This window comes from Bidens hawaiensis, unplaced genomic scaffold (assembly GCF_021521415.1).
Source record: "Bidens hawaiensis isolate Kalapana, Puna unplaced genomic scaffold, B.hawaiensis_p1.1 tig00020749_1, whole genome shotgun sequence".
NCBI lineage: Eukaryota > Viridiplantae > Streptophyta > Magnoliopsida > Asterales > Asteraceae > Bidens > Bidens hawaiensis.
In genome coordinates, this window is record NW_027493186.1 from 21,729 (window position 1) to 41,256 (window position 19,528).

The 19,528-nt window shown below is 37.5% G+C and overlaps 1 protein-coding gene across 1 annotated transcript; it reads right to left on the reverse strand.

Moving 5' to 3' along the window:
- Positions 1-14,955: 14,955 nt before the first annotated feature.
- Positions 14,956-19,266, reverse strand: LOC143561599 (uncharacterized). Its single transcript, XM_077049634.1, has 4 exons — positions 19,070-19,266; positions 18,407-18,942; positions 15,389-15,619; positions 14,956-15,356 (listed from the first exon to the last, which is right to left on the reverse strand). The coding sequence occupies exons 1-4, from the start codon at positions 19,264-19,266 to the stop codon at positions 14,956-14,958; spliced, it is 1,365 nt and encodes a 454-aa protein (XP_076905749.1).
- Positions 19,267-19,528: the final 262 nt, after the last annotated feature.

Genomic DNA, 19,528 nt, shown 5'->3' on the forward strand with positions numbered 1-19,528 from the left:
AATAATTAATTTTATTTAACTTAAATAAATATAACCAAGCATAAAAAAACTAAAATTAAAAAACAAAAAAAAACACAACAATTTTCTTCAAGAAATACACAATATTTTATTTAACTAATCTTCGTCCAAAATCTATCAAAATGTACATTCATCATATATTGGCTTATCAACAAAATAATCCTCCGTCGGACTTTTGAGTTTTCTCACGATCACATGTTACATTTTTTTTTATGTTGTCGTGCCTTGAAATTCGACTTGGGTTCGTGAGAAATAGGAGACTATTCAACTCGAATTTATCTGATGAGTCAGGTGGAAATATTAAATTACGATTCATTTTGTCATGTGAAATTTGAATGAAGAGTGGTTTGTAGAGTTGAAGAAATAAATTATATAAATGGTATGTTTTGTTTAATAAACATGAATGGAGATGAATTTATTTATATAGCTTTCAAAAAAGTTAATTTTTTATAGGTTAAAGGTCAAAACACCGTTAAAAAACAGTCACATTTCTCGCCACCCACAGCTTCACAATCGGGTACCACAAACCAATTTGTGAAACCATTTTGTTAAACCGAATGGGTGGCGGTGGTGTAGCCGAGGAGTACCCGTAGAAACCAAACGCTCTACCTGAACTGCACCTCGAGTAGCCTAACAACAAAGATCAATTTCATGTCTTCATCTCGTCTCTAGTGGTACTTTTGATCTTGGTTTCTATGGTGCGGTAGCATTTGATGGTAGTCTACGGGGAATGACTAATGAAGCAAGTCAAAAAGAAAGAAAAATAAAAGAAAATTGGTATGTGCTTACATAATTTTGTAGTTTACACATAGGTTAGCATATATATATTCACAAACGAACTCAATGTTTGACAAGTTGACCGTCCGTCTATACTTGAGAATACTTAATGTCGCAAACAGTACTTCTATATACGGACCATCTTAACTATTTGAGCTGATCATAACTAATATTCAACTATTATTATGATTACTTGGTTGGTTCTTTATATATATAAAAACGTCAACAGTTTCAGCTTCGAATCAAAGTATATTTGATTATGTAGTTCATTGTTCCTCTTTATGGTTTTCGAGTAGGTATTCAAAAGCTAAAATAGGTTTCGTTGATGGATTGAAAACCCGATGTGGGTGATGTAATTGGTTCCTTCACCTGCCCTAAAGATTATATACTTAAAGCATTCCCAATGGATTCTTTAAATTATGTGAGGGGGTTCTTTATTTTTTAGAGATGGTAAAAAATGGTTATGAGAGGAGTAGAGAGAAAATTTTATTGTTCATGGTTAAATTTGGAGAAACGCACTGTTAATCTCTATAATTTTTTAATATTTTTGAAAGTGGTTGTGAGTGAATGAGAGAGAAAAGGTAATGATAAAAGTATAAAAAAAGTATTATTTAATTGAAAATAAGAAAGAAAAAATAGTGTTTTTAATGTAATTATAAAGATGGAGATGGAGAATTGTATGGTTATGCTCTTATATATATCCCTTTACATCATGTCAAATACACATACTTGTGTCAATAAAGTGTAAAGACATGGCAGTAATGTGCAAAGACACGTCACATTAAAAATAATTCTCGGTTGAAGCTATGCATATACCCAATAGAAAGGTTGAAGTATACATATACCCAATAGAAAGTGATAATTATATAACAAGAAATTTGTATAAGTGAAAAAATAAAAGTTAAAATCACCCTTTTTGTGTGTGTGTGTGTTAATTAATTAATGGTCCTCTAGTAATTTTATGAATATCACGGGAATGGTTATATTAACTTTATGTAAAACTTAAATAGATTAAGTAGGAGAGGTTGAGACCATTTTTAAGAATCAGAATTCAATTTTTTGAAAATAAAATTAGGCGCAGTCATGAAACAACTATCTAGTAGTACTCGTGTCTTATGTAGGTGATTCTATTTGTAATAAAACATTGGTACATTTCGTTATTAACTTACCTACACATGATGAAGCGTTACAATCATAAGTTAGTCCTAATAGGAAAACGTATGCGAGTTGCTAATTTTTGTGATAAAATGAAAACCACGTTTTTTTAGAACGACGACTTTCTTTTTTGTGTTTAGGCTACCGTACTCTTCAATTTGGAGAGCCCCATTGCTTCACTCTGGTCAGTCTATGTTGTCTTAACCGGGGCTACGCTGGCTTCAGAGTTTGGCTTGGGCGTTCTACCCGTCGGTTGCCACTTGACAATCGTTGTGCCGCCACAAGAGCAAATTCTCTTGCGTGACACACGTTGGAACGAAACCCAGGTAGGCTCAGAATCTGAACACCCAAAATGACACAAGTGGGATCGAAAACTTTCCTACTGCCTCTAGGTCACTAAGTATTTGGTTAGTTAAATATTGAAACCAAATTATATGATAAGAATGAAAGGAAAAGAATGATGATATAAATATGTTGTAATTGAGGGGCTGTAAGTGACATATTTTAAAAACTAAAAGGGCTAGAAAGGAAAGTATCAGTGTTTTGTTGAGGGGAAATAATAATAATAATAATAATAATAATAATAATAATAATAATAATAATAAATAAACAGGGAGAGTGAGTGAGTGAGTGAGAGAGGGAAAAACCAAAGTTAATTTCAACAAACAAGGTAATTAATTAGATTAATTAGCTAGGGTTTGAAATTGAATATCGATTCATAAATCACTTAACCTGTGTATTGCAGTGCAAGAGAGAAATGAAGAAAAAAGAAATCCGTGAATGCTTGAAAGTTAGCACCAGAGGCTATTGTAAGCGGTGTTGCTCAGTGGTGAAGGAATTGGCCACCGTGATAAAGACTGATTCAAAGTCTGTTCATGCAGGGAATTCTTGATCTAGTAGTTCGTATATTTTGTTTTACATGCACGTGCTTTATTGTTTGAATAAGTCTCCTAACGGGTATATGGTTAGGAAGTCCTAGTCTCTAGGATCTGTTGCATACTTCTTATTATTTTCAGTTTATAAGTAGGTGTCTTTCCTTTCTTCAATGTATGCACTTTAATTCATCAATAAAACCATAAGAATTCCCTGCATCTTGTTCTTGCTTTAAGTATTTGATTAAGTGTGATATAATGTGCATTCATGTATCTTCAAAAAAGCAGCGCAGATACTTTCGGTCAAGATCAACGACTTCGTCAGTCAAACCAGCAATTCTCTTCTCAAAGTAATAGGGAGATCCTTTTATAGTTAGACTTCTTGCAATGAAAGAACCATCCCTTCCTTTTTGTTTGTCCTGTCAGATAGAAAGAGGGACCCCAAAGAGCCTTCTTTACTACTGCGATCGTGTGGTGAAGCACAAAAAGAATGTTTTGTGCATGGTGAACATTAGTATTAGTAATTGCAATTGAATGCTGATTGATTGACGTGAACTTTAAGGTCAAATTGAAGTGTTTGGTTGTGATGGTTCTGAGCGGCAATTGCTCAGTTCATGTGAGACTGTGGATCATTTCGGAGATTATCAACACTATACTACCTGTGGTTCCCGAGAATCAAATGATTGAAGACCATGGCATCGCAGAGAGGTTGAAGGAGGCGTTAAGGATTACTGAACATCAGTGGTATCAGAGCTCTGGTATCATTCTACTTCTCAAAACACAACAACATGGATCTACATCTTTGCAACTAATGAAGACAATGCTACACCATCTGATGGAGAGGAACATCTGTTGATTGCTGTCACTAATCCAGAAGAATTCATGCACAGTGAGCAGTTTATGCTAATGATGAAGGCCTCTCATTCGGGTACATCTAATCATTTGTGGTTTTTAGATTCTGATGCTTCTAACCATATGACCGGAAGTAAGGACAACTTTGCTTTCCTTGATGATTCATTTAAACTTGATGTACGATTGGGAGATCGAAAGAAACTTGCAATAGAAGGAAAGGGAACTGTGAAGATTAGAACTGGTGCCAAAGATTTTAAGCTACTGGAATAGGTATACTATGCTCCAAAGCTTGAGTATAACCTCCTCAGTGTTGGTCAACTTATGAGAAAAGACTATACCCTTTTGTTTGATGATATGAAATGTATCATCACACAGAAAGGGATAGGAAGAATACTCTTGGAAATTCCAGTGGCAGGAATAATATGTTTGTCTTTGATGCCACAAGTTTACTCACCGTTCACGAACCTAAAACCACTAAACAAGAAGAAGAAGCATCGAAGTGGCACCGTCGCTATGGCCACCTTCACTTTGATGGCCTCAAACACCTGCATAATCATCAGATGGTGACTGGTTTACCCAAAATTAACAAGTCTGTCCCCTGTGAGGCTTGTATCATGGGTAAACAAGTCAGGCTCCCCTTCAACTCATCCTCATGGCGTGCAACAATCAAGCTGGAACTTGTTCACACAAATTTGTGTGGACCAATGGTGACTCCTAGTCTTGGTAATAGCCTCTACTATCTACTTTTTATTGATGATCTGACTCGTATATGTTGGGTGTATTTTTTGATTAAGAAAGGAGATGCATTTGCACACTTCAAAAAATTCAAGACAATGGTGGAGAAAGAGAGTGGGTGTTCTATCAAAGTACTACGGGTCAGATAGAGGTGGAGAGTTTCGCTCCCATGACTTTGACAACTTTTGTGAAAATTCAGGGATTAAAAGAGAACTCACTATTCCTTATACACCCCAACCTAATGGGTTGTTGAAAGGAAAAAACCGCACAATCATGAATTTAGCTAGGAGTATGTTACTTGAAAAAGAACTCCCTAATTTCCTATGGGCTAAAGCTGCTGCTACTGCAGTACACATGATCAACCAGTCACCCACAAAGGTTCTTGTGCATCAAACTCCTTTGGAAGCCTGGTCTGGTAAGAAACCATCTATTTCTCATATGAAGACCTTTGGGTGTGTTGCATTTGCTTTGGTTCCTTCTCAGCTTAGAAGTTAGTTGGATAATAAATCTGAAAAGAACATTTTTATAGGATATCCAACCCAAAGTTCAGGTTATCGGTTGTATAACCCTCTCACAAAAAATTTTTCATGCAAACGTGATGTGGTTTTTCTTGAAGATAATAAATGGATATGGGAAGTTGAGAGTTAGGATAAGGCCTATGCTTTTGTTGATCCATTCCCTATGGAGTCATTTAATCAATCAAATAGTACTATTTCAGACACCACTAATGTTGTTTCTAAGCCAACACCTAGTACTAGTATGCAACAAGACTCTATGGTTACCCCACCTAGTACTAGCATGCAACAAGACCCTATGGCTACCTCTCATCCACTTGATAGTAACAATTCCATGCAAACCCCAACAACCAATCTGCCCCACTCTACTCTTTCACCTACGGGTCCCTCCAAAAGGAATAGTAGACCTCCTACATGGTTTAAAGACTATGTTTCAGGTAACGTTGACTTAGGCTGTCGCGGTATACTCAAACAATTGATTTTTATTAACTTAAATACCTATATGAGTATGGGTAAATAAGGTCGTCTCCACAGGAACTCAAGGAAAATGCTAATTAGTATTTTAAAATTTTAACTAAATTAATTATTTTAACTAAAAGTGGATAGACGTGTCAAGCGGTTTTGAAAAGGTTTAATTATTATAACTAAAACGGTTACTTTTAAAGATTTGTAAATAATATTAATAAAAGGTATTCACTCTAGGTTGAGGTAATGTGATATTCAATCTTAATTCCAGATTCACTTGACTTGATTGCGCAGTAATTACTAGACCTATTAGTTTGATTGTGATGACAAACGATAACTTAACCGGATTGTTGACACAATTGAACTCGATCTACCCAATTACCAATTTATGTTTTATGACAACTAATTAAGTGACAATAGTTGATGATTATTAGTTCAATGACACAAGAGCCTAACCCTAAGTGTTGATGAACAAAACCAAACAAGTGATGTATTAATCAATAATCGAAAACACAAATTGTTTAAACAACCAAGCTATAATTAAGCAAGACTAAATCATAAAACTCAATAAAGCTATTAATTTTTAAGCACAATGAATCTGGTATTAAGAAGAAATACACAAAACCCTAACCTAAAATGAACACAAACGTTTAGCCTAGCATCAACATTACGTTAAACTCACTTATCTTAATGAACATGCAAACTCAAGATGAATCAGAAGCTTCGGGATGGTCAGAAGTCACCCTCGGGTCTCTCTTTAGCCTCTGGAATTAATGGTATGACGAATGGTGGCTTAAATAGGTTTACATAGTGATTAACCCTAATTTTCTTCGTATTAAGGAGGTCTGCGTCGGGCGAACGACAAATGGGCCTATCCTTCGCGTCGCGCGAAGGACAAAATAGTCGGGCATGATTTCAACAACTTCGCGTCGCGCGAAGAATCTTCACCAGTCCTTAGCGTCACGCGAAGGACAAAAACTTCAGCAGATTCTTTTTCTTTCCTTTAAACTGCCTCATGATGCGTGCACTCCCATTCCCTCACTTCTAAATCTTCATTCCAAGCTCGTAAATCATCCCCATAAGCCTCCATAGCATCCAATGTCCTGAAACGCATAACGATGCTTGAAGTACCAATGCTCATTCATTTATTTATCTAAATATAACTAATTAATATCTAATATTACCTAACTTTTACCCAACCATCACATCCCCCACACGTATCCTTTTTCGTCCCAAAAAAGACTTTGCAATGGAATCAATCAAAGATTATTTTTACAAAATGCTTTCAGGGCTATCTTAATTAAGCACAAGGAACACAAAAACTACGATTGCCGATATTGTTGTCCACTTAAACCCATACCTCAATACTTACCGGGAAAAATAAGGTGTGACAGTTTTATTAATTCATATGATTAAAAATGGAACTCTCACTTTCAAAGCCTTGAAGCCGTCTTACCATGCTTCATTATGGTTTTACTGAACCAGACCACCTCAACTTGACATAAACCTTAAGATTAGATGATAAAAATTTTTGCACATTTGTACAATTTTTATGCCCATATGTAATAACTAAGACAATCATGAATATTTTTATCGAACCAAGCCTAAACTTAAGCATCAAAGTATACCATAATGGCCATTAGATATGATTAAAGTGCAATTAAGTAACTAATTAGCAAATAGCCTCCATTATATGACATACCCCCGTTATCAAACAACACCCCAAAGTCCATCTCTATAAGTGAGTATACACGAATTCATATGTAGGGCTTACATATAGCGTGTCTAGTGTGGTCCGTTTCTTAATGGTAATGAGACACAAGCACGGGGACCCCATATGACTAACAGCGTGGATGATCAAGTCAGTTGTGAATTTGTACTTTTAAAGCACGTAGTGATCATGTTTAATGGCTTATGATTTGGCAGATAAATTGTGGGCTTGCCCTTTTTAAGCTTTTTTAATATACATAAATCCACTTAGGAAATATGCATACCTAGATGATAAACCGCATACAGACCCATGGTCTCCGAACCCCGAAGCATCCCATCAATATAGGATTTAAGGCTATAAAACCATATGCCTATGAAGTGTTAACCACTTAAACTAGCAGTATTTTTATTTAGGTTTATATCACAAGCCATCTAGCATACTCTAACGTTAAACCTATCCAAGCATTGTACAATAGACTATTTATATTTTAAAATTTCTTTTTGGTGATCAAATCTAACAAAAGGCTTGAGTATGACGTAATCTTTTATTCCAGTCCTTACACAGGCTTAGCTAAACAAACAAAACCCGATGTTGTTTCCCACTAAAAATAAGCAATTTTAAAGGTTCAATTAAGTCAACAACCAAATTCTTCTTTCATTCTTAAAGCTGAGCCTACGACATATCCCAAATTAAGTGCATTCACGTTTTTATTATCTCATATATATAATAATTTTGAAAAACAATCCTTGATTTTTCTATCATCGTCTATTTATTTTGCAAAAATTCTTAATTCAAGGAACATTAAACTTTTAAAATTTTCAATTTCTCCCCCATCCCCACACTTGAGGCAACATTGTCCTTAAATGTTTAAAATTTAGCAATTAAAAAGAACATTAATAGGGATGGGGTTAAAATTTACTTAAGCAATTTTAAAACTGGGCTTAATGTGATGGGTATTTATTATACACCAATACAATTACACCCTTAACACGAAAACTAGCAAAACAAAGAAGATTATGAAAATGAAATCACATGATAAGAAATAAAGCACTCATGTGCAACTCTCGTGTCCTCGATGATGCTCTTGGTAAGCTGAACTCTTTAACTCTCAAAACGAAATCCGAAAACTCTCAAACATGTAAAAGAACGCTTCTCACAAGTATTAAAAATAGGTCTTTTAAACTGCTTGCAAAACCGTTAATTTTAAATTACCAACCGAGTTTTAATAAATTTCATAATAAAATTTGTTAAACGGGTAAAAAAATGTTAAAAGACCTAAATCACTTTCGTAGGAATCACGATTGTATTTAGCGTATGAAACAAACTCTTTAAACCCCTCGGTCGCCCGGGCGGACGAGTATGGTCTCGTGAGGGTTTATAGTGAACTACACCCACAAAGTTCAACTACAACAACAATATACAAGCAACCACCCAAATAAATAAGTCCATTTTAATTTACCCAAACGAACCGTACGATTCATTTTCCCATTAAGCAAAATAATAATAATAAAAATATTAGTATAGGCCATAGAATAAAAACATAAATAAAGGAAAAATGAAAATAAAACCCACAATATCGGTGGGGTTGGCTCCTAAACTTCCTGCCTCTCCATAATAACCTCTCAATCTGTATCCTTCATAACCAACATTTTCTCCCGAAACATTCCCGTAACTACCCGTACCACCGTATCCTCTTCCAGCAGAACCATAACCAGTAGTGTCACACCCCCAAATTTCGACTAACAGAGTTATACCACGAGGCGTGTGACATACCAAGATCTAGTTCATTCATTATACCAAACAACCAAATTAAAGTATTCATAACATTTATTTAAGTCTCATTCAAACTTGAGAAAATAAAATCCAAACCGACAATATAAAAGTGTTGCGGAAGCGTTAAAGTAAGTGTTTTAAGATAAACAATAAACCATGTGTATGAACACGTGCAACCCATCTTGTATAAAAAATGTGAAATAAAAGTTCATGCGACGAGTGTGACTCCTGACATATGCAATGCAACCCGCTCCTTAGCACATCTAGCAACCTGGGCAAGTATAAATACTCAAGGGTCAACACGAGGTTGGTGAGTTCATAAGTTGTAGTAAAAAGTAATATATATAGTATAGATAGTATACGTAGCATCAGTTGTATACGTAGATTTAGCACTTTTCAAATATACCAGGGTAGCTAACCCATTTACAAGCTACTAGATGTTTGAACCGAAGCTGACTGTCTGTATGCCTTCTTACCAGGTCTATCACAAAACGTTGGCGATGTATGTTAGGACAATTTACACCCGTCCGACCTCCATTCGAGTTATAGCAGTTGGGGTTTGTCAAACCCAGTAGTACTACTTAAATTTCCCCGCGATCCCATCCTAATGGTTAAAGGTATGTAAGGACTTTAAGTGATATGAGGGCATCTAGTATACCCTTGTGATATATAAGAAATACATAAATGCAAAGTAAGTCGTTGCGTTTTCATTCAGAAAACCAATATGTAAGTATGTCCATGTTTTCAATCCAGAAAACAAGTAAGTCGCTGCGTTTTCATCCAGAAAACCAGTATGTAAGTATGTCCATGTTTTCAATCCAGAAAACAATGAAGGAAAATGTTTTGTTGTTTTCAATCCAGAAAACAAGTATACGAAAATAGTTTTGTTATTTTCAATCGAGAAAACAACTAGGAAAAAGCATGAACTCACCTGGTGACATGTAATGGACTTTTCTCAAACCAAATGTATGCACTTGACTCGTTAACTTTTACCTAGTACAAGTGTTTAAGCTATGAGAGTGTGTTCAATAACACATGACTCTAAAACTCACATATGGACCCACACACAAACACAAACTTGACCCGACGACTCGTTGGTGATAATGAGTAATGTCAAATATACCAAAAAGTCCTAACATGTATCCACACATTATATCATGGCAAAGCAACCAAGTATTCATCTTACAACTTAACTTATAATCATTCAGTTCATGAGACAGATTTTAGCATGTACAAACTGATTTTATTAACTATGCAAAACTCAAAGATAAATTCTACAAAATTTATCACAGTAGAATAAATGGATTAGGTTTCTTTAAAAATTTTTATTATATTTTTATCCTGTATAAAAATCTCACAATAATTTAATCATTTCCGATAGGTACAAACAGTTTAGTAGATTGCGCAACAAAAAGTATTTTTCATGGTTCTATCAATTCATTTATCTAAATTATGCAAGGTCAATTGGGTTGTCTCATAAATTCATAATTCTAAGTTCCAGAAGTGGAACTAACCCATTTGGCTTTGTCAATCTCAAGTTATGATGTTGGGAAGTTAGACCAGAAAACATCTTCCCAAATTAGATTAGATATGCAATCTTGTAAAATCATAAAACCTATCTTCTGTATATTCAAAAATTACAATTCATAACTTTCTGGAAACTATTCTCAATGAACTATATCCTAGAATCAAGAATATATTAAATAGTATCATTTGTCATCAAGTTACAGTCAAAACAATAAGCGAGTACAAAGCTGTCAGCATTCTGATTTCAACAAAGATCGATCAATAATCATGTATACGACAACCCTAATGTTCTACCACACCAATAAACGAACCAACATCATTACAACCATCATAAAACCTCCATATTACAGAAATATTTCATATCTTATTAGGGGTTTTCAACACGAACACTAGACAAGCACGTAAACGAGTTATTATCGATGAAACACTTACAATTAACGATCATACAATGATGTTGATGACTCCTAATCTTCCTAATCACCCACAAGCTCCCAAAGTGACCCTAGAACTCATATTTTTCGTCTAATGACAGCTGAAAGGGGTTATGGGGTGATTAGGGTTTGAAAAAATAGGTTATAAAGAAATTTTCCCGACCTGGTCGTCCCCCGAGCCGCGCGTAGGATGAGGCCTTGGGCTACGAGACGCGCGAGGAGCTTAAATTTTTGTTTTACACTAGACTTTTAATAACTAATTATAATATGGGAAAACATTTAACACATAATCACTTACCATGCAATAATTAAATCATACAAGTTATTAACGTAACCGGTTCGACATTAATCACTAATGCTTACAATAGGACTCATGTGTGTGACTTGTTACTAACTCATGTAAATGTTATGCGTGACGTGCGATATAATGGAGTTGGGTTGACGGTGTTAACGTGGAAGAGCGAGGTGTCACAAGCAGACCCAACATAACCACCTCCCATGTCACCATAGCCACCCGCATCATGCGGTGGTGGTTGCAAAGAACCAGGAAACAGAATGATCCAATGGTCAAGCATGGTCCGAAAAAAATACCCTCTCGTCTCTTCCAGGTACTTATGAAACTCATTCCTATAACCTTGTAACTCATCATGCATTTGTAACTGTCGCTCAAACACGTAATCCACGGTCATAGGCTGCGGGTGCTGGTGATGTGCGGGCGGCGGGCTCCACTGTCATTGTGGTCTCTGACATGGTTGGGCAAGTGGCCTCTCCACACATTTCCGTCTAGAACTACCCTGACTGCTACCTCTCACCGAAACCAACTGCGGTGGCTTATCATAAGTGCAAATGCCCTCATTCTGGGCATCATTAAGACCAACAACCTCCGTATCGGGTCCCTCACTAAAATACTCCACCGAATATTTCCTAAAAACCCCCAAATACTGGGCCATCCTCGTAATCATGGGCCCCAAAGACAACCTCATCGCAACCGTGTAAGCCCTGCGACCTCCTCTACCCAAAGAATTCAATAACAAAGTAGCCATGTTCACATTCTCTCCTCTAACAGTCCCCATCAAACATAACAGATCTAAATTACTGCACTTATCGTGACTCGACTGATGGCCTACGAAAGTGGAAGCAATAAGTCAGTGAATTTACCTGTACACCGGATCACGAATCGTAGAAGAAGCTGCATTGCTCGAGCGCTCCCCATCAACAATGGTACTCAAGAAAGTACCCAATCTAGCAGTTAATATCCAATGAGGACGGGAACCAATAGTGAAACCCTGAATACTCTCTCTGAACGCCGGACTCTCAACCTCATCCTCACCATATAAACATGCAACAACCGGAAAATGCGACACAGACATCTCATACAACTGCCTCCCCAAAGAAAAACTTACTCTGTGTGACTCGTCAAAGTTCCCAATATGATGTCAGAATGTCGAATAGAACTCATAAACTAACTTCTCATATTGAGTCTCACGAAACTATAACACATCAGCCTAGCGCGCACCCAAGTAGTTATTAGCTCTCTCCACCTGTCCCAGCGTGGCTAACAACCCCAGTCAAACGTACGATGTCTCAACAACTCCACATTACGAATCCGTTCAAAAATCTCCCTCTCCGGAGTATTTATACGGAACCGTAGGATAATATGGTAATCATCTTCTCCACCGGTGATGTCAGTGACCACAACTCTATGAACAGTTATATCGTCAACCTCCTAGAAAATCGGAGCCCGCGTATACTGCTAAGAAGAATAATAAAACGTTTGTTGCTTTTTTGATTGTTTCCTTGACATCTGCAAATAAATTCAAACAATTAGTTTATGTCAAGACAAGCCTCGGGTGACAACCGTATAGTATTTGGGTCGCGATTGTCCCCAATAATAAAGTAAACTAAAACTAAAAATAAAATAAAACTAAGTAAAATAAAATAAAGTATACACTAAGTAATAAAATAAAAATATTTTTGTGATTTTTTAATTAATTTTTTTAACTTAATAAGACTCTAAAAAGTTTAAAAAGTCCTCAAAACGCACGTGCAAAACATTTTTTTTTCACGATAAGCCCGTTTCAATCAAAAACATAATTCCCGCTCTCTCAATTTGTCAAACCCGTCACTATCATGAAAGTCAACCCAAAAACTTTGTAAAATTTTTTTAGCGATAATATGTTAACAAAAATGCGCACACAAGTCACAAAGTTTTCAAAACCCAATGAGCCGACCAACAATCTTTCAACAAAATTCCACAATTTTTATAAAAACTTCACCGAAAATAACTCCGATGACCCAAAACTTTCACAACACATTCAAAATCCGGGCTCAAACTTAAACAATCTGGTGACAAAACCCGATTAATCCCGACATCAAACACCTAATAATTTTACAAACAAACCCGTCACCCATACTAATTTCATCAAACTGATATCCACTATCAACATGATAACCACACACAATAAACAAACTGAAATCAAATCCTACCGTATGCACGAACTGATTTAATTGAAAATACGAACATACCTTTGAATTAGAGTAGAGCAAAATAGTGCAAAAAGGGAAAGGTTAGTGGTGGTGGTGGCGGCAGTGGCGGCGGCCGGCGACGATGACGGAGTGGTGGTGGCCGGATTTTATGATACGAAAGGGATATGGTGATAAGATAACATCTGATTGTGATATGGGGTGTCGGTTAACTTATTATTTTTATTTGCAGATCTAAAATACTTCACGTCGCGCGAAGAAGAAGAACTTCGCGCCGCACTAACGACAAAAAAGAAATTTCTAGAATTTAAAACTTCGCGTAGCGCAAACTTGTGAAAATGCTTTCCTTCCCGTCGCACGAAGAAATATTTAAATGTTTGACTTTTTGTCCTTCTCGTCGCGCGAAGGACACTCTCAAAAAATCTTTGCGTAGCGCGAAGGTGCCTTTTCACAGACAATTTTTGGTGTTAAAAAATATCTATCTTTTACATTTCTTGGGTTATCTTCCCTCATCACCAACTTCGGTCGCCGTATACCCAACAAATATGTACCTGGGGCTCCCTCTAGCGACAATCTCACTTCCCAATGCTTCTTGATGATGACCAACAATGCCGCTTCCCCACACTCAGTCCTTGCTTAGCACTACACGTTTGAGTAAATCACTTAAACTAATTAGACTAAATATACAAAAATACAACTTAAAAATGCCGGGTTGCCTCCCAGTTAACCTTGAATTGAATCTACAGCTCGACATTCCTTAGTTCTTCTCAATCAACTGAATAAGTCGGCTCGTCCACCAGAAGCAAACTTCCGACTCGTGTATCTCCTTGTTCAGATCTGCATCTTCCAAATACGGCTTCAAACGATGCCCATTCACCACTTGTCTCAGATGATCATCGAAATCCTCAATCTCGACCTCTCCAAACTGGCCAACCCGCTTAACTTGATAAGGTCTTGTCCACTTGCTCTTCAGTTTTCCAAGGAAAAGTTTCACCCTCGAGTTATACAGCCATACTCGTTATCCTTCTTCAAACATCTTTCTCCTCAACTTGGCATCGTGAACTCTCTTCATCTTCTCTTTGTACGCGGATGCAGACTCATATGCCTCATCTCTCAACTCTTTTAGCTCACATATGTTCAACTTCCTCTGCTTACCTGCACACTCATAGTCTAGGTTAATATTCTTAATGGCTCATAACGCATGATGGGCTAGCTCAACAAGTAAATGACACCCTTTACCATAAACCAACTGATAAGGGGTGGTTCCAATAGGCGTCTTATAAGCAGTCCGGTCAGCCCATAAAGCATCATTTAATTTGTTTGACCAATCTTTACAATTGGGTCTTACCATTTTTTGTAAAATCTCTTTGATTTGCCTATTAGAAACCTTCACTTGCCCACTCGTTTGATGATGACATGGAGTGGCTATGCAGTGGTTTACGCTATACCGTTTAAGTAGTTTGCCAAAATTAAAAATTTTTAAATGGGAATCCCTATCACTAATGATAATGCGAGGGGTACCAAATCATGAAAATTTGTAAGACTGGACAAACTTACAAACAACGGTATGGTCGTTTGTCATGGTGGCGATTGTTTCTACCCATTTAGACACATAATCGACCGCCACTAAGATATAAAAATTAGCAATTAGGAAACGGGACCATCAAATCCATCCCCCAAACATCAAAGATGTACACAACGAGGTTCGGTTGCATGGGCATCTCGTCCCTTTTTGAGATGCCACCCATTTGTTGGCATCTAACACAATTTTTAACAAACGCTGCTGCATCTTTAAAGATGGTAGGCCAATAGAATCCACATGCAAGCACGCGATGCCCTGTTTTTTGACTGCTAAAATGGCCTCCACAAGCTAACGAGTGGGCATGATGCAAGACACTCCTAACCTCTTCCTCCGGTATGCAACGCCTCATCGCTTGGTCAGCTCCAACCTTGAATAGGTCCGGCTCTTTCCACACATAATGCTTTACCTGAGAGAGAAAGTGTTGCTTCTTACTCCTTGGCCAAAACTCCAAAATTGTATCTGCAACAAGAAAATTAATAATGTCAGCATACCATGGTAAGTTGAAACAGAAAACAATTGCTCATCCGGGAATGATTCATTAATGGCCCTCTCATCTTTCTCCTCTTCTTGTCCTACTAATCTCGACAAGTGATCCACTACCACGTTCTCACTCTCCTTCTTGTTACAGATCTCCATATCAAACTCCCAGAGCAGTAAAATCCATTTGATCAAGCGCGTATTTGCGTCTTTCTTCTCCACCAAGTAATTGACTGTGCTATGATCTGAAAACACAATAAAATTGGTCCCGCAAATGTAAGATCTAAACTTATCTAATGCATACACTACCACAAGCAACTCCTTTTCCGTAGTGGTATAATTAACTTGAGCATCGGAAAGGGTTTTGCTTGCGTAGTATATGCAATGGGCTTCTTATCCACCTGTTGACCCAACACAGCCCCAGCCGCGTAGTCATTTGCGTCACACATAATCTCAAAAGGAAGTGACCAATCAGGTGACAACAAGATCAGGGCTTCAACCAATTTTTTTAGCACGTGAAAAGCATTAAGACATTCTTCATTAAAAACAAATGGCATATCTTTTAAAAGAAAATTACACAACTATTTAGTTATGACACTGAAATTCTTAATGAACCGTCGGTAAAAACCGGCCTGAACCAAAAATGCCCTTATCCCCTTCACATTAGTAGGTGGTGGTAAATTAGATATGACTTGGATTTTAGCCCGGATAACCTCAATCCCCCTACTTGAGATGACATGCACCAATACCGTCCCTTCTTGAACCATGAAATGGCTTTTCTCCCAACTTAAGACCAAATTCGTTTCCACACATCTTTTTACAACCTTAGTTAATTCATTTAAGCATTTTTCAAAATATGAACCAAAAATCAAAAAATCATCCATAAAAATTTTGAGTGAATCCCCAACTATATCTGAAAGATACTCATCATACACCTTTGAAAGGTGGCCGGGACATTACACAAACCAAAAGGCATTCGCCTAAATGCGAAAGTACCATATGGACACATTAAAGTGGTCTTAGGTTGGTCATCGGGGTGAATCGCAATCTGATCGTACCCCGAATAGCCATCTTGTCACACCCCAATCCAGGGCCTGGAAGTGTGACCATCAGTTGGTACCTGTTTTATAAATATATCAGAGTTGTAGGTTCATTTTAGCGGAAGTCTTTAAATATTAAAATATTAATTTACATTATCAAAATTTCTCGGGAATTAAATACCCGAGTTTCAGGTTTACAAAATTATGATATTAACAATACAAGGATTTGTTAATATTCAAAAACGAGCCATCTCGAGCGATCTTCTATGACTCCAATCCTTGTATTTCATATACCATCATCTAGTTACCTGCAAGGGTGGAAAAACACATCAGCTATATGCTGGTGAAACGTTGACTCAATAAAACATTTATAACAGTCGTTAAATACAAACATAGTTTTCTGTTTCACAAACTCAGCAGGAATGCCTGTCCATTCCCGGGATTTGTACCACTGCCCTACACACACAATTCAAAGGTTCCCCGAGTATATAGCCCCTGTTCGGAGACAACTTTCCCCTAGGCTATATAACCCTGTTGGAGAACCGGTTATGACTGACTTGGTTTTGTATGCCAATTATCAGTTATGTTTGGATTCAGACACATGTGTATTCGGTCTGAGTTGCTTTTTATTATCTATTTTGTATTATAACGATTTTAGAGATTTTATCTCATGCAAACATTTATCAGACCCTTTGTAATAAACAACCTGTTTATTACAAGAGTAAAATCAATTCAGACAGTAAAAGGTTAACGTGTTCACCTCATATATTAGTGGATAATATCAAACTCCTCTTCTCAGTATGCTTAACAACCTATATTCATAATAGGCATGCATAAGTATCTAGTGATACTATTCAGCAGACTTTAAGTCTGTTTTAATTCAGCAGACTCAAGGTCTGATCAGCAGACTTATTATCTGATTCAGTTCAGCAGACTCGAGGTATGATCAGCAGACTCTTAAGTCTGACCTAAGCTTAGTACAGTTATAGTCGTTTTTATAAAAATACTTTGAATTTACATATGACGTTTGGAATAGCACGCTTTGGCCTAATGAAGGATATCACGTTGGCAAACTTCTCCAGATAAGCAAACGGGTCCCGCGGTTGATTGGAATTTGTACGAATTGCTTTCCTTAGGCAAGAAGAGTCTACTAATGATACCCCCCCTTCCAGTTACTACATGCCCGTCAAAATAATAGTTTTGATAACATTACTTCACGTGGAAGCAACGTCTTTGCTTTATAAAACATCACTTGGAAAATAATTACAGTTTAACGACTATACCCTTAACTAAGCTATATCTTATGTATTTAAAGTAACTAGTAAAGTAACTTAACCTTAATCCTACCTTAATCGGCTTGATGGAACTTAAGAGCTAAGAAATCAGCAGCGGTTCGGCTTATTCTTCGTCTATACAATCAACAGCTCGTTAAACAGTGTTACGACTCCTCGTCTCTTCGCAAAAACAGCCCTCGACACCTCGGAACTTCCTTGCACGCTTACCAAGGTTAACTATGTGAAAACTAAGGTGAAAATGGGATGAAATGGCTTGAACCAGTAGCTGCCCTTTTATAAGTGAGTTTTGCAGACCATCGCGTAGCGTGATGGCCTTTTCCCCAAGGCCGTCGCGTAGCACGACGCCGCAATTTACCAGAGGCTGCCACGTGTTGACACGTGGTTGGCCACGTGTCCCGGGTTACTTAACTTGGTCATCACGTAGCGCGATGGACCAGTTGAGTTTGGCCGTCGCGTAGCGTGTCGCCCCCCTTTTTCTTGAATTGTGTGATTCTCTGTCGTGTAGCGCGATGAAGTTAGTCAGAGGACAATCGCGTAGCGCGATGGGTCTAAAAGCCCAAAATTTTCATTTTCAGTCATTTAACTTTTAGAATTTACACTTTTAGTCCTTTAACTTATAATTTTAACATTTTTTGCCCAAAACTAGATGGGGTATTTTCACGGTGTTACACATCTAGAAAGCAATAAAATTTCTGACCTGCAAGTTTCTCGATGATTTGGTTAATGCACGGCATAGGAAAATGGTCTTTGGATGTTTCCGCATTTAGCTTTCTATAATCAACACAAATTCGCCACCCGGTTACCGGTCTGGTGGAAATTTCCTCACCTTTCTCATTACGAGTTATTTGGATGCCCGCCTTCTTCGGAACCGTTTGTGTTGGACTCACCCATGTGCTATCAGAAATCGGGAAGATGATGGCCGCATCCAACCACTTCAAAACCTCCTTCTTCACAACCTCCCGCATGTTTGGATTTACCCGTCTTTGTGCATCATGAGAGGGTTTTACCTCGGGATCGGTGATGATCTTGTGCATGACGATGGATGGACTGATCCCTCTCAAATATGCTATCGTCCAACAAATAGCCGCCTTGTGCTCTTTCAGGACTTCCACCAACGCCTTCTCTTGATTTTCTTTCAAATTTGAGGCGATGATGGACGGCAAAGTCTCCCCTTCTCCCAAAAACACATACTTGAGGTGTCTCGGGAGCTCTTTCAACTCCACAGCAGGCGGACTCTCCAATGATGGTTTCAACTTAGAATCAATCTTGTGGGGCAACCTCTCTACCTACTGAGACCATGGTGGTTTCCCAATACTTGCAGTATATACCTCTACTACCTCTTCTTCCCATCAACAACTACTGCTCCTCATCAAAATCATCATTATCACCATCACCGGCCCCGCCGGCTCCTAAACCTCCTGCCTCTCCATAATAACCTCCCAATCCGTATCCTCCATAACCAGCATATTCTCTCGAAACATTCCCATAACTACCCGTACCACCGTATCCTCTTCCAGCAGAACCATAACTAGCAGACCCAACATAACCACCTCCCATGTGTACTTTCTTGAAAATGGTTATAAAAGGAGCCATAATGAACCAACACTCTATGTCAAGCAAACAAGTACAAGTGATATTATTTATATTTGTCTATATGTAGATGATATTATCTATGCTGCCTCTTGTATTAGTATGATCAGAGATTTTAAAGATGGGATGAAACAATCATTTGAAATGACTGATATGGGGCTGCTACAATAATTTTTGGGGCTGGAAGTAAAGCAGACAAGTGAAGGTATTTTCTTGTTCCAAGAAAAGT

Bases quoted from the DNA above. Each gene is read 5' to 3' on its own strand.
- LOC143561599 (XM_077049634.1), bottom strand. From the start codon at position 19,266: ATGGGAGGTGGTTATGTTGGGTCTGCTAGTTATGGTTCTGCTGGAAGA. The intron at 18,943-19,069 runs GTAGTTGTTGAT...ATCATTGGAGAG, and splicing joins GATGATTTTGATGAGGAGCA to TCCGCCTGCTGTGGAGTTGA. The intron at 15,620-18,406 runs GTCAGAAATTTT...TTGTGTTTTCAG, and splicing joins AATCATCGAGAAACTTGCAG to ATCATAGCACAGTCAATTAC.